The sequence below is a fragment of the Buteo buteo genome, chromosome 3 (assembly GCF_964188355.1).
Source record: "Buteo buteo chromosome 3, bButBut1.hap1.1, whole genome shotgun sequence".
Taxonomy (NCBI): Eukaryota; Metazoa; Chordata; class Aves; order Accipitriformes; family Accipitridae; genus Buteo; species Buteo buteo.
Window position 1 is genome coordinate 38,335,668 of NC_134173.1, and position 24,345 is coordinate 38,360,012.

Consider the following 24,345-nt stretch of genomic DNA (forward strand, 5'->3'; position numbering starts at 1 on the left):
AGGTAATAGTCTAAATTACAAAACAGCTCTCCCTCCAGCCCCTTACCTCCTGGAAAAATCATAGTGTGTCCTGAGGGAATCATAGGATATGTTTCCACAGATTGTGCAGGCAATTGCATGCCAGTCAGAATGGACTCTGACCTGATTGGAAGTGAGCCAGCTCTGATCCAGAAGCCATGTAGTCCCGTTAATATAGTGTTTGAGCTGGAGTTAATATATCCTAACTCTCAGCATAGCTTTCGTCTGGCCAGCTCAAAATGTCAGCAGAGCAGAACTGGAAATTTTTGAAGCCATACATGGAAATATCACTAAAATAATGCCATCAGCTGTTAGCAGAATTGGAGCCTGTATTGCTTGGGCCAAAAAGTTTTGGAAGAAGTGCATTCTCTGCTGACAAACTATTAGGTGTTTTGGAATTTGATATATCTTTCAAGTGATGGAAGAGATAATGTGTTAATGACTTGGGTTTTCTCCACCATTCCTTGCAATCCTTTTTTTCCTTTTTTTTTAATTGTTCATCCCTCCGTACTAATTTGTCTTTTTTCTCCTGAAGTTGCTTTATTACTAAGGGAATGATGTGAATTCAGGAGAAAGTGTCTTTTGTTCATGTTTCTGCTGTGCAGCTCTGCATCAGGAGATGATGACCTATTTCGGGGTGAATTATCAGCTCTTCAACACTGAGGTGGTTTGTACTTTGAGAGACAACCTAAAGCAGCCTAAATACCAGTCTTTTTCTATATGGAATATGTTTGAGCTTTTTATGTAAGGGACTTTACAAAAACTTGACAAAACTTAGCTAATTTTTTTGAGGAAAATGGGCATTTCTTCCCCTCTCCCCTATTTAGGATGTGTCTTAAAGTATATGCTGCAAAACCTGGAGACACTTAAAAATTACCAGTGTGTTAAAAATTTACAGAAATAAAATGTTTTCATTTTGAGACAAGGCCTAAATAGTTTTCTACTTAAGTGGATATCAAAACTAGGGAAATAAGAAAAGAATCAGAAGCAGATATATAAAGGGAAAAAATAACCATTAAACACTGGGTTTAGTGGTTAGAAGTTAACTGAAAAGCTTGATCTTACAGTCAAATTTGCTTATATACTTGTGCTTGCTTAGGGTTAGCTTTGCATGACTGGTGTGCAGTACTGTCCTTGTCTAGAAGGGTAGTCCTAAGTGAGGTCTGTTTAATAACATTCATTAAACAGAAGGGTTGCACACTAAGAATTGACTTTAGACATGTGTATGTTACTGAGTTAACAAGGATAACTCAGTCTCTGGGTCACTGAGGAAGGATTTTTTTACAAATGCTCTCTACTTGGGAACTGAGGTAGGAAACAAGGATTTTAGAATTAAGGACATTGAAAAATAAATATTTGAAGCCTTGCAGTTTTAATTCAGTTATTTATTAAACGCATATTTCCTAGGTGCAAAAACTCCAAGCTATTTTGAAGCCAATGATGCTGAGACGTCTCAAGGAGGATGTAGAAAAGAACTTGGCCCCCAAAGAGGAGACCATCATTGAAGTTGAGCTGACAAACATTCAGAAGAAATACTATCGTGCTATTCTTGAAAAGAATTTCACATTTCTTTCCAAGGGTGGAGGTCAGGCAAATGTACCTAATCTTTTAAACACTATGATGGAACTAAGAAAATGCTGCAATCATCCATACCTTATTAATGGTAGGCCGCCTGTTTTTCTCCTCATTCAAAAAATGGTTGTAAGGAAGTTCAGTAAGTTAGAAATTCTATTCTAGTGTGTCTTTTTATTTATTCATTTATTTTAAGTCGAAAAGTGAGATACCTTTTAGGCATTTGCTAGCCAGGACAGCATTGCTTTTGAAGACATCCGTGCTGCTTTTTCCAAGGCTTCCTAGCCCTGACAGAGTTAGTGTTGGTATTAAAAGTTTTCCTTTCTGTTATTTCTGACAAACAAGACTTCAGTTATCATGCAGGTTGTTGGATGCTGGCATAAATATGGCAATTTTTTCTTCAGAGTTAGAGTTAGCTGTTACTAATTTTCTTGCCACAGAACATTTTGAGATAGTACCTTAAAATTTCTGAATAAAAATTGTGGGGTAAGAAGTGATGAGGCCTGCTTTTGTGGCCACGTGTTGGCAGTTCATTCTGCTAATTTAACTAGTCAGAAAAAGTTTTGTATGAATGTCGTCTTAGACTTTAATGACAAATACTGTTTTACAGTGTATTGGTTTTAGATCAGGATTATCTATGGCAAGTTCTGTAGAATCATAGAATATCTCAAGTTGGAAGGAACCCATAAGGATCATCAAGTCCAACTCCCTGCTCCTTGCAGGGCTACCTAAAACTCAATCATATGACTAAGAGCATCATCCAGTTGTGGTGCCATGACAACTTACCTGGGGACCCTGTTCCAGTGATGGACCATATCATGAACCAGCTAGCTATAGCTGTCTGAAGTATGCTAAACTTGTATGTGTTGGTCACATCAAATCTTCCCTTTGAGGGTGTAACACAAGCCTCTGTACAGGGTTGCATTCTACTAGTTTGTTTCCCAACTCTTCTTCCTTACTGTATATGATTTATGCTATGTTTGGTTTAATGCTGGTTATAAGCTTCATGATGAAAGACTGTTTTATTCAAGAGCCATGTGTGATTTCAGGTTTTTTTATTGTATGACTTCCATATTGCAGTGCTTATGGTTTTTTCTTGACATTTTTTGTTTAAATGGGGGGTGAAAATGCTTAAACTGATTCACGAAATGACATCTAATTATATTTCATGCACAAGTAATTATTCCAAAGACATGATACAGGGTTACTCCAAAGTACTTCAGCCCAGCCATGCTGGTGGGCTGCTCAGATTCTAAACTGAGATGAGCTTACAGTACAGTAGCTTTGTGGTTCTGGTGTAGGGTTTTTTTTGTTTGTTGGTTCTTTGTTTTAAGTTAACCCATTATATAAATGGGTTTACCAGAAAATAGTTCAGGATGTTCAGGTTATGAGCTTCTGACCTTGATGCTTTTTACATTTCTTGTTTTCAGCTAGTTTTAAACTTGACATTATTTTTCCTTATTTCATGTTTGCTAAAAGAAACAAACTGAATATTTTGCTGTTACTTTGTTTTGTCAAATAGAGTTCATGAATAGTGCTTGCAATGTTGTCTACAAAAGTGATTTTTCCTTACAAGTCTTGTATCATTTAGCGTCTGTTAGAGACTGCTGAAGTCCATGTGGCGCTATAGAAAATTTCAAGTATTTTTAGATGACTGTATCTTAACCCTAATAAAAAGGGAGGTGGGTTTGTCTCTTGTACACTTTTGCCTTTATAACATTTTTGTGACTTTTCAACATTTGGACTTGCTTGGTGTCATGCAGCACCATGGCAGGTGGGTCAAGCCTTCTGATTTGAGGGAAAAATAAATAAATCCTATTATTAGTGTGAAGATGGAACTAAACAAGTATGTCCTTTGTAGTTCTAGGACAGAAAATAGTCATGCATCCTGTAGTTGTCTGAGCCTGAGGTTTTATTTTGTTGATCAATAATTAACATCTTTGTACTTAGAGTGATGGCACGAGTTTATTGTAGTTCTACCAAGACGTCTTGCAGTGCTAGTACATAATATTGCATAGTGTTCTCCCGATGAATGATTTGTTGCAGTAGCAAGTTCTTGAGACTTAACTGCTTTTATAAAGGTGTCTCTGAACCCTTTTCATTTTCTTCCAAGTTTATAGGTTTTGTGAGCAAGCAGTACTGCATATGTATTTGAATATCCAAGTAGAATACTGCATGGTTTTTTTCTGCATAAAAGTTGCAAGCAAGTCTTCTAGATAATCTTCAGTTAAGAGCCATAGAAGGTTATATGATGGTAGTAGTATGGTAGGAGTTGAATGTGGAGTGGGTTTTTTTGTTTGTATCTTGACTGGTAGATCTGTTCTCTGGCTGGGAGAATGGTGGTCTGCTGAGACTGTCTTTGAGTAGACTTTTAGAGGGAGTTACTGCATTTTGTGTATTCTCCAACCAACTTGGACAAAGCATTATCTGTCATTTTTCTTAGCAATGGACTCCTTGTTTTCTCCATAGCAACCATTCTCAAGTGTTTATACATCATTCCTCTTTCTCTGTCTCCAAGACCCAGCAGTGGGGAGTGCCTCTCTACTTACCCTACAGTGTTGAACATTGGAAAGGTTTCTTACTCTGTTCCTTATGGCCTCTTGAGCCCTGGAACCCTCTCCTAATTAAGAGTGAAAGTGGAGGTTTCCCTGATGGACCAAGCACACATTCAAATACCTTCCTTTCATCCCCTACTAAAAATCAGCTAGGATAGGAACTAGTGTTACAGACCTACAGGTACTACATTAAGTAAAGTTTGGGTAACAGGCTACTCAGTGTACATCACTTTATAGCAACTGAAGTAGAAATGAAAAAGACAGGGCAGTCTTTTACAGGGTTTAGCTAGGATAAGGTTATTGAAAGAGCAGATTTTTGGAGGTTATGATCTGTTATGGAAGTGGGTCTTGCTAAGACCAAACTCTGATATTGAAAAGTCACCATTCGTTAGACCTGTTTGAGGGTTTGTTTTGGTGTGCTTGGCTTAGGTGGTTTGCTTTTGCAGATGCTGTGTTTTCATATTGGTTTACTTCATAGTAGTGAAACTTAAATTTGGATATCACAGTTGAGTAAGAAATAAATGATGTAACCAAGAAAGATCACTGAAGTTACTGTCTATGAACTACTCGACAGCCTACTATATCCTGGAATTGCCTAAGCTCAGTACAGAATCTTGAGGTTTAGTACCCAAAATTCTGCCTGTTTTACAAGATGGGAAGTGATATAATTGAAGGGAACTTGAAGGAGTGTCTGATGGTACTATTTTCACAAGAGTTTCATTTTCTTATGTGCAAACCATTAGGATCAGTAACGCTTGGAGTAGGGAATCCAGATAAGGAAAATTCAGGGATGTAAAACTACCTTCAAGCATGGTCACATCTTGAGTCTGTTAAGTTCCATAAAAGCTAGTAGTGCAAATGTATTTAGTAATATGAAACTGTCAGACAGCCTGCTTAGGGGAGATCTAGTTAAGACACCACATTACAGTAGGCACTGAACCAGCGATCACACAGGGAGGGTGCGTTTGCATGTTTGTTTACAGGTATCTACTTAGAACTGGGATATGAGATGCTCAGCAGAAGCCTGGCAGTACGCTGTTCTTCCCTCCCTCCCCCAACCCTCTCATCTTTCCTTGTGTTATTCAAAAGCAGTATTGAAGCTGAATGTTATACAAACCAGAAATACTTTATAAACTACATTTTAAAAAAAATTAAAATAAAATCAGAGGGACTGAAAAAGACGGCTCCAAAAAGGGGTTTATTTGGATGTAAAATAAGCTTAGAATGAAGACTCCTAACCTTTTACATGGCCAAGAATAGTAAACTGATAATTCCTGGAATAGTCCACTGTTTGTAGAAGTGACATAAAAAAAATGGAATAAAAGCATAGGAGAGGTTGAAGAGAAAACTTGGAACTTAGTCTGTAGTCTTCAGGTAATGAGCAGGACTAGGAAATACTTGCTACTGTGCATATCATTCATAGGCAAAGGAATTGGTAAGAAAGAACTTTTGACTAATTCTGGAAAGAATATATACATTGAATAGCTTCATCAAGCCGAACAAAAAAAAAAATACATTCAGGGAGAAAAGAAAGCTAAAGAGAAGGTAAAATAATTATTTCACAGCTGCTTATTTCCATCACCACCCCCCTCCTCAAAACTAGTTTTTTTATTGCTTGGATTTTAATTCTATAATTAATAATGGAAGGAGCAGGTCCAGGTCATGCCCGTGTTTAAGCCTGGTTTTGGTTTTGGAGGCACAGACATCAAATGTGATTTGTATTCTCTGTATTTTCCTGTGGAAATGAGATATTTTTTTTTTCTTTCATGTTGCATTTTAAACAGAAAATCCATTTGATCATTTGGAATATGGTTTACTTTTTCATCTTTTTTTTAATTTTTCATAAGTTTGTGTGCATCAAATAGTTGTATGAATTTATTTAGGAAAGGGTTTACTCCCGTTTAAAAGATTTTTTTTTTTAAAAAAGAAAAACCTGCTCAAAGTTACTTTTTGTTTATGCTATATTTGTGTATATGTTTGCCTTAAACTTAAGCTTAATATTTCTTATAAATGTTTATTCACATAACGCTTAAAACATTCCTGCAATTTCTATAGGGTATTGAAGGCAAGCTCATTGTTTATTAATAAAACCCTTTGCAGTGTTCATGTATTGCTGTCCAATCTTTGCAGGTGCTGAAGAGAAAATTTTGGAAGAGTTTAAAGAAACACACAATGCCGACTCTCCAGATTTTCAGCTCCAGGCAATGATCCAGGCTGCTGGCAAGCTAGTACTGATTGACAAGCTGCTGCCAAAACTGAAGGCTGGTGGCCACAGGGTGCTTATCTTTTCCCAGATGGTGCGCTGCTTGGACATACTGGAAGACTACCTCATTCAAAGACGGTGAGAGCAACAATATAATACAATTCTAAATAAACTGTGCTTTCCTCAGTGGCCACAGTATTTAACCTGTGAGTAATCCATATTGAAAAGGGATGAAATTCAAACACTTTACAGTATTTTCAGTAGCTATCTGACTAAAGGGAAGAGCATACCTGTAAGTTGCAAGGACTGAGATTTTTCTTTCAGGCGAATACAAAGTGACCTCACATGGGGAACTTTAAACCTCTTAGTTTTCTACTCAGTTAAATGTTTTGTACTCTGTTAAATGTTTTGCTGGCTGTAGAGTTTTTTAGCTTAAGCCTGAATGTTCATTTCATTCCTTGGAGAGAAAGTCTGTTCTTTACCAAAAGGCACAAAGCAGGAGACAAAGTAGTATGTCTTCCACTGATGAAGTTAGTGGATGCAGGAACAGTCACTCAGTTTGTAGTTCTTTTGACCCTATAGCATCATATTTTCCTTTTTTTTTAATTGCATATTTGTACAAAGAAACAATGCATTGCAGTAAAGTTCTCCTTATAATGTGTCTTTATTTCAGGTACCCATATGAACGAATTGATGGCCGAGTAAGAGGCAACTTGCGTCAGGCAGCTATTGACAGGTTTTCAAGACCTGATTCCGATAGGTTTGTTTTCCTGCTGTGTACAAGGGCAGGAGGTTTAGGCATTAATCTTACTGCTGCTGATACCTGCATCATTTTTGATTCAGACTGGAACCCCCAAAATGACCTCCAGGTAATGTTACAAGAGATGATTTTATTGAAAAGTTTTCTTTGTCTTTTTGCTGTGAAATTTTCTTCACCTACAAGAGAAATTATCCATTTTCCTTCTCTTAAAAGCATAAAGATTATTATTTATATTGAAACCAATAACTTCTAAAGTAAGTTCTCTGTATTGATTATTTTGATTTTTTTTTTTCTTCCTTTTGTCACCTGTAACTGAGTATCTGTCTTTGTTTCATCAGGCTCAAGCACGATGTCACAGAATAGGACAGAGCAAATCAGTGAAAATTTACCGGTTGATAACAAGGAATTCTTATGAAAGGGAAATGTTTGACAAAGCTAGCTTGAAACTTGGCCTTGATAAGGCTGTGCTACAATCTATGAGCGGAAGAGAAAACGCTACAAATGGGGTGAGAATTAATATATTAAGGTGCATGATCAACAAATGCTACAAATGTGTAATGCTTTTCTTGGTTGTTTGCATTTTAGCTGGAGAACAGTGATTTTCAGATGGAGTATGGCATGTATTTTAAAGTAGGGTTAATTAAGTGCAAGGCTACATGAACTAACTGAGCCTATCTAGTGGCTCACTTATTGCCAAAAGGGGGCAGGTGGAGTCATGTTCCCTCAATCTTCATCCATTCTCATCATTCCACCCTTCACATTATGTTGATCCTGGCAGTTTTTGGAGTTGTTCTAGTCAGCTTTTTCTGGTCTAGCCTTTTTGCTTTGGACTTTTTTGCTTTAGCTTTTTATCAGGTTAGTAAGTTAAATCTGCTCACAGGAGGAGTTTAGCAGTCATCAGAGCTAAAGGGATTCAGTGACAATGAATTATTAAATTGTTTAAACCACTCATATAACCTCACCCTGAGAATTTTGTTGTTCGTATTCTTTTAAAGGTGACTTCAGCATGAATGTTTAATTGACCGACACCACATTATCTTAGAGTTTCAGTTCTTAAAATGCTAAATAAGAGGACAGTCAGTCTGATTATGCTGGTTGATTTTACATTGGCTGATGTCAAAAAAAAACCTCAACCCAAACCCTTCTCTTGCATGTTACAGGTGCAACAGCTTTCTAAGAAAGAAATAGAAGATCTTCTTCGAAAGGGGGCATATGGTGCTCTGATGGATGAGGAAGATGAAGGGTCTAAGTTTTGTGAAGAGGATATTGATCAGATTCTCTTAAGGCGAACACACACAATTACTATTGAATCTGAAGGAAAAGGCTCAACGTTTGCAAAGGTGTGCATTGACATTCAGAGGAAAATTAATGAAAAGTGACCAGGATAGATGAAAGTGGTATTAAATTGCCTTCTGTGTCAATTTAGTTTTTCAATGTACTTGTCTCAGATACTTTCCTCACAAATGTTGGGGTAACTGTATTTCCAGTCATGATAGTTTCCAGGCTTACCTTTTTTTTCTTGAAACTACCAATTTGTAAGTCCTAAGTATTGTATTTACCAGTGAAAATAGATGTTCTTTGTAGCATGCAGTTAAGAAACCAATGCATGTGTTTTCACACCTACTAGGCTAGTTTTGTTGCATCTGGGAACAGGACAGACATTTCCTTGGATGACCCTAATTTTTGGCAGAAGTGGGCAAAGAAAGCTGAGCTGGATATTGATGCTTTAAATGGAAGGGTAAGAGCTTTATGATAGCTCCTAGTACAATTAAATTGAAGATTTTTTCCCCCCCTCCTAAATTTCTACATTTTCACTTTCATTTTAGAATAACCTAGTTATAGATACACCAAGAGTAAGAAAGCAAACCAGACTCTACAGTGCAGTCAAAGAGGATGAACTGATGGAGTTTTCAGACCTGGAAAGTGATTCTGAAGAAAAGCCTAGCACAAAGCCCCGTAGGCCTCAGGACAAATCACAGGGTTATGCAAGAAGTGAATGTTTCAGGGTGGAGAAGAACTTGTTGGTTTATGGGTAAGGATATACAGATTAAATATACTGATTGTGGCTAAAGAACTGAAAATATGGAAATTATATATAGTAAATAACTCATCCTTCTCTTGGACACATTCACATAATCTCTTTACTGTGTAGCCTTTACCTCATTGCACTGTAGACATGTCAGTGAGATTTTAAGTTGCAGTATATATAAATTGCTTATATATCTGTTGTTTAGCTTAAAGTATCTAAGTGTCTCACAGATGGCTATGAGCTCACTGGTAAGATATGTAGTTTTGTGATGACAGAATATTTGTTTCTGGTTTCTTATAGTGTAAAGGATTCCTGAGTTACCAAGGTTTAATCTTTTCTAAGTGTTGTGGAGAATAACAAAGTGTATTTGTAAAGAAGAACGTGGCTGTGAAATCAACAGTCAGTCTAGAGGTTTTCAACATAGGTTCTGGTATTTTGGCACCACTTAAGTTCAGCTGTTTTGACACTTTATATTTTTCCCCATTGGATTTACCACTTTGAATTTTATCTCTTTGCAAGCAAGTAGCTATATTTGACTGCTAACATGGTGGGCTTCGGAATGACTCTTTATTTTAGGAAATTGGTGTGCAACAATTGCTAATAATGGATTTCAGGATCAAAATAAAAATCACCAAATCCCATGATTGTAGGAACTGCTTGAATTTCCTAGTCATAGCTTACTGGGACCATTAGAGTTAAACATATGTACTTTATTATTTTGAGTGTAGTTCAATTGCAGCTTTACGAGCAGTGAACTTATTGCCTGTTCTGTAAAATAAACGTTCTTAACTCTTTGGTGCTGGCGGTTGGATTCCCTGACATAACCTGCAAATGCAAAATGCATTAGTGCTAACACAGGAGGTCCCAACTTGCTTGGTACCTGGAGTTAAATTGAAAGTCACAAATTAAAATACCAGTGCCCTGGCTGTTGTACTGAACATATTTTTTCTTATAGCTGGGGTCGATGGACTGACATCCTCTCACATGGGCGCTATAAACGTCAGCTAACAGAACAAGATGTGGAAACCATCTGCCGGACTATCCTGGTATATTGTCTTAATCATTACAAAGGGGATGAAAATATCAAAAGTTTCATCTGGGATCTGATCACCCCAACTGCAGATGGGCAAACTCGAGCTTTGGTTAATCATTCCGGTATGTCTACCACAATCAAATAATGATGCTAGTAAATAGGAAAGAATTGCTTCAGTCATGCTATGTATTTAGTTTAAACTATAGCCATTCTGACATGTCGTAGGATCTTGTCAGATTTTATGAATAAGGTGGGCTTTGACTTGGTCTGTACTTAAAGGGGAAGTCTCCCTCAGACATTTTGTGAATGCAGTGCTTTTTCCCTTAAATCAGTTTTGAACAAATATTGTAGCATAATTTTTATGTGGCACCTACTGCCGGAGTTAATCTCTTTCAAATTGCCATAAAACAGAAAGCCTGTTTCCTTATGGCCATTCAGATTCATGAGAGTTTTTACAAGAAATATTTATATAACACCATTTTCTGGCTAGTGCTCTGAATTTTTGAAGTCTTCACACCTAAATTTGCATGAAAGTTTTGGTTGATTTTGTTATTTGCAATTTTCTGTACTGAATTATGTTGCTGTTCAGTTTTTGGTGGTTATGTTGCCCAAAGAGGAATTAATATAGCAGTGATACTTAGCTTTAAATGTCTGTCTGTAATGCAGTTTGGGGTGAGGGCTTTTCTATTCAGATTGTATAAGAAATATTGGGGTTTATGTAGGTCTGTCTGCACCAGTGCCCAGAGGGAGGAAAGGCAAGAAAGTAAAAGCCCAGAGTTCACAGCCAATGCTGCAAGATGCTGATTGGCTCACAACCTGTAATCCAGATGTATTATTTCAAGAAGACAGCTATAGGAAACATCTCAAACATCACTGTAATAAGTAAGTATTAATAAATATTTTGAGGGGTTTTTTACTACATGCTTTTGAAAAATCCATGACTCCTTTTGGATGTTTTTAATAGAACACAGGGCCATTTAATAGGATGTAAAGGCCATTATTACTGTTTAATTTGGGGACAATCATCTTAACAGATATCTGGATACTTCTGTAAGCTCTTTATGACTGATCAGCAATTAAAACACAGTTCTGAAGAAAATTGTCTTCTACTTACTAAATAAGAATGGAATCAGATGAGGTTATTCTTTTTACCATATAAAGGAAAGACTATATCCCTACAGTATGTCTATTTCTCTTGACAATCGGCTATCTTTAAACAAAAGCTGTTTGTTCTTACCCTTCTTGTGGGGTCTCTCAGGCTGATGTCCTTGAAGTTCTGTTCCTTAGATGTTAAACTCAAATATCCAGTTCTTAGTTTCCAGAGTTTCGTGTACTCATTCACTTATGTGTGGGTGTATCTCTTCGCTCTTTTTCTCCCTTCCTCTGTTGCTCTCCACTTTATACAGAATATTTCTTTTCTCCTTTGTTTGAGATAAAATGTCTCACCGAGCTCTCTTACCTGAATCAGTGCCCTGATTTGATTTTTGAAATTCCAAATATGTTACTAAACCGAAAACTTTGGGGATAAAGATCATTGTATTTTGATTTGGATGTCACGTTGTTTTATTGTTGCATGAATGTCTCTTAAGACCCTCTCTTACATTCTTTTAGCTTTTGTTTTGTAATATCTTAGTTATTTTTCTGTCAGCTTCCTTTGACAGTGTCCTAGTTCTTCATCTCAGTTTTGCTTATTATATTCTCCTTTACAGACACTGAACCTAACCCTTATCCCCAAAATACCTTGTTTTGGGGTTGGCGGGGAGGTTGTTTGCTTTTGGGGGTTGGGGGGTTTTGTGTTTGGTTTGTTGGTTTTTTTTTTAATTTATACTCTTCTTTCATTGTATATATACCATACAGATGTAAAGCAGTGTTACTGAAAGGTGTCATTACTTCTGTGTTTTTAAAATGTATTGTGTCTTACTAATACTGTTTATTGGAAAGAAATTATTGATTTGAAAAGTACCTGTGGCCTGTCAATAGGGGGTGTGATGTGAAGGAGGAAAGGCATTTAAGGGGTTTGTTAGCTCATTTCCAGATGCTAACCAAGCTTAATTCTCAGCTGATGACAACAGATACTTAGAGAATTACGTTAGCAAGTGCACTTCCAAATAAACTGCTTTATGATTTTTTTTTTCTAAACTGTTACTCAGATCTGTTATTACATTTCACTTGCTCTTAAAGTAATTAAATTCTTTCCTGTAACACTATTTTAATCTCCCAGGTAACATGTCCTCATTACTTGTTATATCAGTTTGCAGATCAGACAAATTCATTTTTAAAATATTGCTTCTGTAATAATACAGTAGAACAATTACAAGGATTGGGAAGACTGGTAAATGTGCAAGAATGTTTTTGGTTGCTATCTTTTTCCTTCACTTCCCAGATCCACCGGGAGTAAGTGAATTGTAGAAGCAACATGTTTAGCCCAGGTAAAATCAAACAGAGGTGGAAGCCAATTAATAATCTGAGTAATTCCCTTCAAAAGGTAGCAGTAGCAATTGGCTTTATAAGAACTGGTGTCCTGTCCTTATGTAACATGTATGCTGTTTTAATGCATAGGACTCCTGAAAGGTGCGAAGAGCCTCTGGTTTTTGGTTGATGTTGGGGTTTTTTTCCTGCTCCTCTTTGGCTTGATGCAACAGCTGTTATTGCTTAATACTATGATAGAGACCCTCAACAGCTTATTTACATAGCTGCACAGGGAGCAGGAACACCTTACTGGTCCCAGTTATCATACATACAGAAAGAAGCATGTCTGACATGTTTTGAATTGCAGACATTGACCTTCATTCAAATCCCTATTCTTCCAAGGTTTACTTGGATAACACATGTAAAACTGGGTATTGCTTTGGTTTCATCAGATCTCTAATGAGGAGCTCTCAAAACTGGTGGTGGTCTAAATTTTTCATGCAAGTGGGTGATCAGATTACTGCCTCCCTGGTCACCCTTGCTGTTCCAGGAGCAGCAGCAATTCAACAGTTGCCGTGATGGATTTGGGTACAGTGAGAGGGCAGGCTGAGTAATCTCCATTTTAGCCTGTACTGATTTTACTTCATGAACTAGGCAGCAGGGGGTGCCCTGAATTGGGTAGACATAGGAGAACAGGATTTTTTTCAGGTAGATACTTTTTCTACAGAGATGACCTCTTTTCTAGTCTTGAAAAGCCAGTCTGCCATTCTCTTTCCTGCCAGCTTCAAGCATGACCACAACACCTGACAGCACTTCCAAAAATGACGGTAGTATTACAGAAACGGGGAAAAATAAATATGGGCAATGAAGATTTTTCACTTCCTTATAGCAGTTAGGTTGTGCACAGGTGAAATTAAATAGCAGTTTGAACTATAAAGAGTAAAAATAGTTAATATCTCCCAAGGGAAATGGGGGATTATTTTTTTCCCCACCATTCTCGGAAGCAAAAAGTTGTATAATCTGAAAGACCTGACATTCCATATTGAGGGTTTATTGTAAGGTAGTAAAACCAGATTTTATATCTCGTTTATTCCTACAACTTCTGATGTGCTTCCAAAAATGGTATTAAGGCAGCAGCTGAGGAAATTTTATGAGATAATGAAGCAGAACAGTTACTGAAAGCCATCTGCTCAGTTGTTTACAAACTTGCTTCAATACTTCAGAGGCAGTGGTAGAGTACGTGTCTAAACTTCACAAGCTGTACTAGGTAGAACTAAATGAAATGCGCCGGGGCTGGGCTGAGCTGGGTCCCTCTCTGTGCAGTGTAAGCGGTTGCCAGGCAGGCCTGTTGGAAGCCAGCAGAAAGCACCACACAGAGGTGATTATGTGCCACCATCTGTCACGCTTCAAGCCTACCATACAGCATGGCTAATCAGCCTTGGCAGGATGATGGATGAACAGCAGCAGCTGCCAAAAGCCACTGTTGGCAAACAGTCCTGAAGTTAAGAACTTTTTCCCCCCTCTGCCTTCCTCTCCAGGGTCCTGCTGCGTGTCCGCATGCTGTACTATCTACGACAAGAAGTTATAGGGGACCAAGCAGACAAGATCTTAGAGGGTGCTGACTCAAGGTTAGTGCAAGTGCAGGTTTATTTTTTGCTTTAAGATGCTGGCTTTTATAAAGTACACGTACTACAATAATGCAGCCTTTAAAGGTTGTCGCACTTTATCTCTTTAAACGTCTCTTCTCAAGAAGCCTTATTATTTCATGAAGCGCAGTGGGTAATTTTCTTGGGGGAGGAAACTATGTGGGAAATGACAGAAGTGGATTTTCAGTTCTGCTAATATTGAAGAATTATTCTACCTCAATTTAAAAAAAAAATTAAAAATGCTAAGACCTTAAATGAATCATATTTGGATAACCATTGGCATTCCAGACCCAATATAGGCTAATCTTAGGTTTTGGTTGGTTTGGGGTTTTTTTTTTTCTGTGGGGTTTTGGGGTGGGGGGGAGGAGTTGTTTATTTGTTTACCCATCCTAATTATTTTTGAAGGTATTTCAATTTCTGTGTTGGGTTTTGGGCTTCCCCCCCCCCTCAAAATTCATGTTTACAGAACAGCGTGAACCACTTTTTTTTTAGAAAACATCTTTTTTCAGTAATACCTCTGAGAATGTATATAATGCTTTCTTCACAGTGAAGTAGACGTATGGATACCTGAGCCATTCCATGCCGAAGTTCCTGCAGACTGGTGGGATAAGGAGGCGGATAAATCCCTTTTAATTGGAGTATTCAAACACGGTAAGTGATGTCTCACTCTGAACAAAACTCAGTTGTAAAGCTTTCTGTGTGTAGGACTGTTCAGTCATAATATTAGCAAGTATTGTTCCAAAGAACTGTTGGCTTGTATCTCCCTTTTTTTCTTGCCTGCATTAAAAACCTAATATGAGCTGTAAATATCAGATGCTGTTTTTAAATGTTTGCAGAACATTTGAGAAGAAAACATTACTTTCTTGGCTGTAAATAAAACAAAACCATATTTGTTTAAATAATAGCCAAATAGTAAGATAGATCTCCATAAACTTTGCTTCTAGCACTGCTTCACTTGCTAACTCTGCCAACCAGTGTCAAAGTGGACGGTGGGCTTAACCTCTGCTATTAATCTGTACAAGTGCCTCCTGGGCTTTGTTCCAAGCAATATTTCACAAATGTCAGTGTTGAGAACTCCCGGCTCCCTTGAGTGGGATGCAGCCTTGTTAACTTTGAAAGGCTGGGGATGCAGAGCTGGCATGATATATACAGTGAGCGATTCCTGATTATAATCCCAATTCTCTGGAGGTCGCAGAGGTATTCTCAGCAGCCCAGCCTGACTAAAGGGGAGAATGATGGCTTATAAAACCTTTCATGATTACAGTTTGGCTTGAGGCTCTACAGCAGTTAGGAGCAGTGTGTTGTAGTACAAATCCTAATTGAATTGTGCTGTTCTGCCTATGTACAGCAGCTCTGTTTGCGGGCTCAGCTGAGGCAAGTCTAGTCTAAAAATCATTTTCCTGCAGTGCACTGTTGGGATCTGCCATTTTCCATCTAGTCAACTTGGGCAGTAAAAAAGCAAACAGCAGTTTGAAAACCATAGAGGGAACAGTGTCATCTTACTGACATGCATCATCCTAAACCTAATAAGACAGGTTCGTTGGCCTTACGTATAACCCATGTATACAGCATTTTTGCAGCCTAGATTGAGGGTTCCAGCAGGGCTGGAGCTATAGAAAATGCATGTGTGTGTGTGTTTCCATTCACATCTGCATGTTTCCAGTAGGGAGTATTGAATGTGGAGAACCACTGGAAAGTGGTATAGAAAACTTAAAGAAGTTTTTCACTTGTGAAAGATTTTTACTTTACCTTATAAAGACATTAAATTGAATGCTTTCTTCAGTATCTACTATTTGTTAATGTTATTGATGTGAAAATGTTTCTGTGCTGATGGAATTTACCAATATGAAAAATTTCATTACATGAATGAAATGGTTGTTTCCAGCACAGTGACAACTCCTTTGTTTTATTTAAAATAAATAAATGAATCAAAAAAATTGTACTTCTACTACCTAAACCTACTCTATTCACAGTTGGTCATAGCTTTTAAAAAAAATTTGTCTCATGTTTTGCATGCAGGTTACGAGAAGTACAATTCTATGAGAGCTGATCCAGCACTGTGCTTTCTGGAACGGGTTGGCATGCCTGATGCGAAGGCCATAGCTGCTGAACAGAGAGGGACAGACATGTTAGCAGATGGCGGTGATGGGTAAGGAGGACATGAAAAAATTAATAAACTTTACCAGCATTGTATATGTTGGCATGAGTTCATATGTCATATTTTGCTTACATCTTGCCTGAGGATCTGAAGGGATCATATGATGTAAAAAGTACACAGAATTGTTTACACAGTTGAACATGAAATATAAATGTGTAACTTGGTACACCATACTGATGGCTTTTGTAGCTTTTTTGATTTTGTCCAGAAAATCAGCCCCCTCTCAAAAACAATACATTTCTGGAAAATATTTCTTCTACATGTTTTATAGTGGTGAATTTGACAGAGAGGATGAAGATCCAGAATATAAGCCAACCAGAACTCCTTTCAAGGATGAAATTGATGTAAGAACTTCCAACTTTCTGTAATTACAAATATATATTATACTGATTCTCGATGTTTATCAATGTGCAGTTCTTAAGTTTGAGAGCTACCAGACAAACACACCTTACAAAGACTGTTTGCTGCTGTGTTTGAGAGGTGACTTTCTCCTGAAATGATAACATATGGTCAAAACTGAAAACTAAAATAACTTCTGTCTTCTCCCCAAGGAATTTGCAAACTCACCTCCAGAAGACAAAGAGGAGTCCATAGAAATACACCCAAGTAAGGCTATAACAAAGAAATTAAAAAGGCAAAAATGGACCATTTAGTGAAAGGTGGACTGTTTATATTAGCACATGAGGGGATAGGTGGTGTTTTAGAAAAACACCACATGCTTCACATCTTTCACAACAATTATTTACTGTCTCTGAATAATCCACAGTATGGCTTTCTGGGTTTCTAATTACATTAGAAATTGTGATGATGAGGACCGGATGTTTCATAATGCAGCCGTTGATGGTTTTGCCGAGATAATCTTGGAAGTTATAGATATGTTTCTTTCCTCAGTATGGAGGAAAATTGCCAAGTTTAAGTAAGAATAATAAAGTGGGAAATCATAAGCGTAGGTGTTTCCTCGGAGGCAGAATAGTCGTCTTAGTAATATATTTAAAGATGCGTTGCATTAATTTAAATACTTACAGTATTCATGATATGTTTGCATTCATAACATTGAATAATAACACTTGATGGTTATCTCTAAATGCTTCACAAGCATTTCTGAGTTCCTAAAGTTGGATGGTTTGATTCTATTTTTTATTTCCTACCAATGTAGTTATGCTGTTTCTAATTTGTTATGCACCGATATTAATGAGACATATGTCCTTATCTGATAAGCCAGGAATCCAGTTATAGCCATAGAAATTTTGAAATGTTTCGTGGTGGTTTTGCAGCACACAAATACTTCTCTATTCTCTAGACAAGCACAGTGAAAGCAATGCTGAGTTAGGCCAACTCTACTGGCCCAACACTTCAACCCTAACTACCCGTCTGCGTCGCCTCATTACTGCCTATCAGCGCAGCTATAAAAGGCAACAAATGAGGCAAGAGGCACTAATGAAGACTGACCGCAGGAGACGTCGGCCTCGGGAAGAAGTGAGGGCACTAGAAGCAGAAAGGGAAGCTATAATAACTGAAAAACGACAAAAGTGAGTTTCTCAGTGATATCTTTCTTTAAATCTCATTTGAGCTTGCGTGTCACCAGTACCACTCTTCTGTTTTGAAAGAATAAACTAAAGGGGTTTGGCGGCATCCAAAATATGTTAGGACTCTCATTTATTCAGTGGCCTCACTTCTCTTGCTTCTTCCTTGACTAGATGGACAAGAAGAGAAGAAGCTGATTTTTATCGTGTGGTGTCTACTTTTGGAATAATTTTTGATCCTGTAAAACATCAATTTGACTGGAATCAATTCAGAGCATTTGCCAGGCTTGATAAAAAGTCCGATGAAAGCTTGGAAAAGTATTTTAATGGCTTTGTGAATATGTGTAGACGAGTGTGCCGAATGCCAGTCAAACCAGATGATGGTAAGTTTTAACTGACTGTAGAAATTAACATGACTGTTATGAGACAATGGGACTGTTGAAACTTCATGCCCGGGTGTAATGATTTCAAAATGGGCGTACATTTAATCGATGTTAAACAATACAAATTGGTGTCGTTGCAGAACCACCTGATCTATCCACTATGATTGAGCCAATCACAGAAGAGCGTGCTTCTAGAACTTTGTATCGCATAGAACTGTTGCGGAAAATCCGTGAACAGGTTCTCCATCACCCACAGTTGGGGGAGAGGCTAAAACTTTGCCAACCAAGCTTGGACCTGCCAGAGTGGTGGGAGTGTGGTAAACATGACAAAGACTTACTGATTGGTGCTGCTAAACATGGAGTCAGTAGGACAGATTATCACATTCTGAATGATCCTGAACTCTCTTTTCTTGAGGCTCACAAAAACTTTGCTCAAAACAGAGGGACAGGTAATGCAAATACTGTCTCTTCTGTAAACCCTCTGGGTGCTGGCTGCAGTCAAACACCACCTATTGTCCCATCCACACCAGTACAAGAAGAAAAGACTACAGACCAAACAGAGTCTAAAGTTGAAGGGTCTGAAAATCCAGCAGCCAAAGAAAAGTCTGATATCAAAGAGGAGACAGATATTGCAGATAAGGACACTAAACCCAACTGTGATGCTGAGGCTGAGCCTGGTTCTGTTAAATGTGAATTGAAAGACATAGAAATGAGTACAGACGTAGACCCAAAATCTATTTCTGAGAAAGGTTCAGAAGAAGATGAAGAGGAGAAGCTGGATGATGATGATAAATCGGAAGAATCCTCCCAACCTGAAGGTAATGTGCTGGTCAAATTAATTCTGTGTGCTTAGCATGAGCCCTACAGCTGTTGTAACTTGTGCCAGCTGGTAAGTGGCACACAGAGCCATTATGGAGCTTGGGATGGGCTACATGTAGCAGTTCCTCTGCCCTTCCACGTATCAGGTGGCTAGATAAGCTTTCATAAAAACCATCCAGCATCAGCGGGGTATTCCCCCACAAGGGATGATTTCCAAGATAGCTTACTGAGCCAATAAGCCTGGTCTCTGTGCCAAATGCAGAAGGCTAAGGCTCTGCTGTAGTAATTATTGAACAAAAGCCTGAGTTAGAAATGTTGTGTCAAGCCTGGTTGTCTTAACCTATCTAGTTAGGTTGACATTGGGTGGTTGGGAAATTTGTAGTTAATGCCCCATCATGGTTGTTATTCAGCAGGAGCAGTTTCTCAGGGTAAGAATTTTGATGAAGAAAGCAATGCCTCTATGAGTACTGCAAGGGATGAAACACGCGATGGATTCTACATGGAAGATGGGGATCCCTCTGTGGTTCAGCTGCTTCATGAGAGAACATTTGCCTTCTCTTTCTGGCCTAAGGTTGGTTAGGGGTAGAATGGCGTGTGTCTTTCAATACAGATAAAATGTGGGAAATGTGTTTGCAAAATAACAGCAAGCTTTGTATGATTCTGCACTTCTGGTGAGCGAGGGACTTTTTTCTATGAATGATTTGTGGAATAGCATTTTATTCTTCAATTTCATACAAATTAGCAGAGGAAATGAAAGGAATTGCTTTACTGTAAATCATGTAATTTAGTAAAACAACAAACTACTGACAGACATGAGTTCCTCATAGGCTCCATAACTGTATGTCAGCAGAATCACACCTCTCGCACCTCTTCTATTGATGGAAGCAAACTTACGATTTTGAATTATGGATTTCATCTGCAGAGCAGTCTGCAGTGTTGAGAGCAGAGATTTTGTAAGATCACCTTTTTATTTTGAGGTGAGGAGATTGTAGAGAAGAGCATTGGTGACCTACATGATCTAAGCCATTATGTAATGTTGACAGATGTAATTGTATTAAGGTATCCTGCAAACATTAAGCAGCAGTTTTAGATAGGTTAAAGCTATATCTTATTTTGGTAACAATGCATAAATTTATCTAATATAAAATGTTTTTAAAAATATGAAACCATAACCTTGTAATAAATCCATACATAATTTAGTACTCTCCTTTGCAGTAAGGGTAGAGAGAGAAATAAAGTAGTAATAGTCTTAAGCTTACTAATCACCATAACAGGGCCATCTGGTTTGGGACAGGGGGGCAGGGCAGGGGGACCTTGCTCTTAATAGGCTTATTCCTGGGGAAAGCAAGCAGTCTGTTGCAGCTGCTGAGATTTGCTAGTGGCTTTTGCACTGTTTAGCTGTTCAGGAAGCTAACTGATGCTTGTATTCCCTAACCAGCAGTATTTCTCATAGTTCTGAAGTTTCTACTACTTCGGGCAGGCTAGCATAGAATGTGCTTGAATACTGAAATTGAAAAAATCAAATGATACTCTTCTTTGCTCTCAGCATGTATTTTGGAAACGTGGACTAAAATCTTATTCCAGTCATAGTGTAAAACTAAAACAAAAAATCCTTCATCTGTATAGGTTCAGCATAAGTAGACTAATAAACATAATTAGAGATTTTTAGTGTACACGCTTCAGTGAAATTTGAAGTGATAATGGGCGTGGAATGAAAATTGACATTCATTAGATGTCCCTAGGTTGGTGCCCGTTTCATAATGTTGAACTTTATTAATAGTGACGCTAATGAGGATCCACTTCCTAGGACAGAATTGCAGATCCAGCCTCTTGGATCTCAAGAACTGCAGCTTTAAGATACTGACTGCAGATGTTTTCCCTTCCTAACTTGAGATTTTCCTAACTACTGAAGTTTTGCAGTGTAAAAAAATAGTGAGTTTCTGTTAAATTTGTCAGTTAGTACAGTCTTGTACAGAAAACTTGGTCTGTCTTTCTCCTTCCCCCCCAGTTTAAATGCAGCTTTTAAATTTTAGTGATGTTTTATTCTACAAAATTGTCTGTATTAGCTTCTTGTAAGGTGATCAGTTTATCCTGACCTGCAAGAATAGTTGTTTCTGAATGTATTTCTTAAGCTTTGGAAGCTGGACTGTGTCGTTATACTCATTTGAGTTTAAAAGGCAACTTTCACACTGAAGATTCATTACGTACTTTTCCTTTATGCAGGACCGAGTAATGATCAACCGATTAGACAACATCTGTGAAGCAGTGCTGAAAGGGAAGTGGCCAGTAAATAGGCGCCAGATGTTTGATTTCCAGGGGCTCATACCTGGGTATACTCCAACAGCTGTGGACAGCCCTCTACAAAAAAGGAGCTTTGCAGAGCTCTCCATGGTTGGTCAAGCCAGTGTCAGTGGCAGTGAAGATATCACTGCTTCTCCTCAGTTATCAAAGGCAAGGCTGCATCTTTTTCTTACATAGAACATTTTATCTTGCATGTGTTCCTTTTGCATAATAGAAAAAATAAAAAAGTAGCATTTCTTTAAGTAAAATAAGAAAAAAAAAGTGTTTCTTTGAATAAAATGAAGGCTTTGTTTTCAGAATTATATGTTTGGACTTTTATTTTAAATTCAGCACAGCAATAGAGCTTTGCTAATGTTTGGAAATGCTCATTTTTCATTAGGAAGATGCACTCAATTTATCGGTTCCACGTCAGAGAAGGAGGAGACGAAGAAAGATTGAAATTGAGGCTGAGAGAGCTGCCAAGAGGAGAAATCTTATGGAAATGGTTGCCCAGTTACGTGAGTCTCAGGTGGTCTCAGAAAATGGACAAGAAAAGGTTGTAGATTTATCAAAGGCCTCACGAGAGGCAACAAGTTCTACCTCAAATTTTTCATCTGTTACTTCAAAGTTTATCTTGCCTAATGTCTCCACACCTGTGTCTGATGCCTTTAAAACTCAAATGGAGCTGCTGCAAGCAGGTCTTTCACGCACACCCACAAGGCATCTACTAAATGGCTCTTTAATAGATGGAGAACCGCCCATGAAGAGGAGGAGAGGAAGGAGGAAAAATGTAGAAGGGCTTGATCTGTTATTTATGAGCAACAAACGGACATCATTGACTGTAGTAAGACAGCAACCTTTTTGTCTCATATTTGTTCTTCTGTGTCTAGTACTTTCTGAATGTGAGTTGAAAGTGTTGTTATACTCTCCCTAATAGTAATATACAGTTTTTACCCAATCAGCTTTTTCTTTGTGTTTAGAGCCGTTATTTTTGAACCAAACAAAACGTTGTTCACATCAAGTTTTTACTCTAGCAAATTGTAGCTCAGTTTTAAGTAGCTTGTACTTTCAAAAAGACTTTTTTTTTTTTTTACGAAGCATAATATATTTATAACAACATGCATTTTGAGGCTTAAGTATGTCTGTCTTACTGTGTAGAAAAAGGAAGGTCTTGGGGGCCATTAACTGGAAATGCACGAAAACTGCTCTGTCTTTAGCTGTATGTTCTTTAATGTTCAAGGATGCTAAATTTACAAAATTCCCTAATGCAACAGTATTGCTTTACATAGTATGAATACTTAAACCCCGTTAACTCTTGTGTATGCAAAGTTTCCTTGAGCATTTAGCTTCAGTCCCTGAAATTATTTCTCCCAGGTAACTGTTCCCTTGAAGTGAGAATTAATACAGTTGTTTAATGTTTTCAGGAGGATGCAGAAGTGACCAAAGCTTTTGAAGAAGATATGGAAGCCCTACCAGCAAGGAACATTCCATCTCCTGGTCAACTGGACCCAGACACTCGCATCCCTGTAATCAATCTAGAGGATGGGACCAGGCTGGTGGGAGAGGATGCTCCTAAAAACAAGGATTTAGTTGAATGGCTTAAATTGCATCCTACTTACACTGTAGATATGCCAAGTTATGTACCAGTAAGTATGTGATTCTAAAAGCATTTTGTATTATATTAATACAGAAGTTAGTTTTATAGATATCAGAATTAATTTCCTCACATTGGGCGTAGTCATTGGATTTTGTAACTATTGTTTTTCAGTAGAGTTTTTCTGTTTAGCTTCACTTAGTATAGTATCTAAACACCCAAGTGGCACCAGAGTGTATGGGTTGCTTTTCCTTTCTTAATATTTGTATATAACAATGTGTTAAAACAGTATTTGTGTCAAGTTCTGCAGAATTTTCTTCATCTGAAAAGAAAAAAGATTTTTCTGAGATAATCTGAGGGTAAAGTAATTGGCCCCTTCTTAAAACTGTTGTGAGATGGGGTTCCGTGATTGATTCATGATTTTTGTCAAGAAAATGAAAAAATAAAAAGCAATACATTTCTCTTCTTTCCAGAAGAGTGCAGATGTGCTGTTTTCCCCATTTCAGAAGCCGAAACAAAAACGACACAGATGTCGAAACCCTAATAAACTGGATATAAACACCTTGACAGGAGAGGAAAGGGTACCTGTTGTAAATAAGCGAAATGGAAAGAAGGTAAAAATTAAGTTAGTGCAGTGGAGATCTTTAATAACGTCTTTGCATGTGGAAAGCAGGTTTTCTATTCCAAGCTTTCCTTTTAAAAGTTCAATAATTTGTCACCGGCAGTTATTCCTACTGTAATGTACCACCCAGTTACTTTAATTCCTTCTTCGTTCTTCTGATAAGTTCATATAAATCACTTGAGTAAATAACTCTTACTTTTTGAAACTATATAGCACATTTTTTCTTTATATCAGGTACAAATTTCATTACTAGCCCTGCCTAAGCTGCAGCATTTTACTATATATTTTTAAAACATGATCTTCTCAATTCTATTACCATTAGCTGGTCTCCATGTAGTTTTCCACAGTCTGAACTGAAAGTCTTCACTGCCATCCTTCAGAGATTAAAGTGCACAGATAGAAAATGTCCATATAAATAGTTGTTTGGTTTGGGGTTGGTTTTTTGGGGTTTTGGGGGTTTTTTAAAGTACTAACCTTGTCTTTTGCATTAGATGGGTGGAGCTATGGCCCCTCCAATGAAGGACTTGCCAAGATGGCTGGAAGAAAATCCTGAATTTGCTGTTGCTCCAGATTGGACTGACATTGTTAAACAGTCTGTAAGTGAAACTCTCATTCCATGCTTCACTGTAGATTATAGCACGAAAAAGTTGAAGGCTGTGTAAATTGATTATTAAGTCTTTATCTTGTAGCTGGTTTTGAGCTGAGGAAATTGTAGTGTCTGGGTGAGAGTTACCCAGCTTG

General features: G+C 37.8%; 1 protein-coding gene across 6 annotated transcripts in view; it reads left to right on the top strand.

Moving 5' to 3' along the window:
- CHD7 (chromodomain helicase DNA binding protein 7) overlaps window positions 1-24,345 on the top strand; it is a 134,468-nt gene that overhangs the window by 105,579 nt on the left and 4,544 nt on the right. For 3 of the 6 annotated variants that reach the window (XM_075023342.1, XM_075023341.1, XM_075023344.1), the window contains 23 exons: window positions 1,426-1,681; window positions 6,276-6,486; window positions 7,022-7,217; window positions 7,447-7,614; window positions 8,269-8,448; window positions 8,736-8,846; window positions 8,935-9,140; window positions 10,093-10,292; window positions 10,893-11,052; window positions 14,118-14,207; window positions 14,773-14,876; window positions 16,245-16,374; window positions 16,655-16,727; window positions 16,935-16,989; window positions 17,684-17,912; window positions 18,081-18,289; window positions 18,430-19,107; window positions 19,519-19,679; window positions 21,332-21,559; window positions 21,789-22,232; window positions 22,813-23,034; window positions 23,456-23,596; window positions 24,096-24,200. In XM_075023342.1, coding sequence (XP_074879443.1) covers window positions 1,426-1,681; window positions 6,276-6,486; window positions 7,022-7,217; window positions 7,447-7,614; window positions 8,269-8,448; window positions 8,736-8,846; window positions 8,935-9,140; window positions 10,093-10,292; window positions 10,893-11,052; window positions 14,118-14,207; window positions 14,773-14,876; window positions 16,245-16,374; window positions 16,655-16,727; window positions 16,935-16,989; window positions 17,684-17,912; window positions 18,081-18,289; window positions 18,430-19,107; window positions 19,519-19,679; window positions 21,332-21,559; window positions 21,789-22,232; window positions 22,813-23,034; window positions 23,456-23,596; window positions 24,096-24,200 — 4,557 coding nt within the window. The remainder of the gene's footprint in view (window positions 1-1,425; window positions 1,682-6,275; window positions 6,487-7,021; window positions 7,218-7,446; window positions 7,615-8,268; window positions 8,449-8,735; window positions 8,847-8,934; window positions 9,141-10,092; window positions 10,293-10,892; window positions 11,053-14,117; window positions 14,208-14,772; window positions 14,877-16,244; window positions 16,375-16,654; window positions 16,728-16,934; window positions 16,990-17,683; window positions 17,913-18,080; window positions 18,290-18,429; window positions 19,108-19,518; window positions 19,680-21,331; window positions 21,560-21,788; window positions 22,233-22,812; window positions 23,035-23,455; window positions 23,597-24,095; window positions 24,201-24,345) is intronic. The other 3 variants (XM_075023346.1, XM_075023347.1, XM_075023345.1) reach the window with 3 other exon arrangements.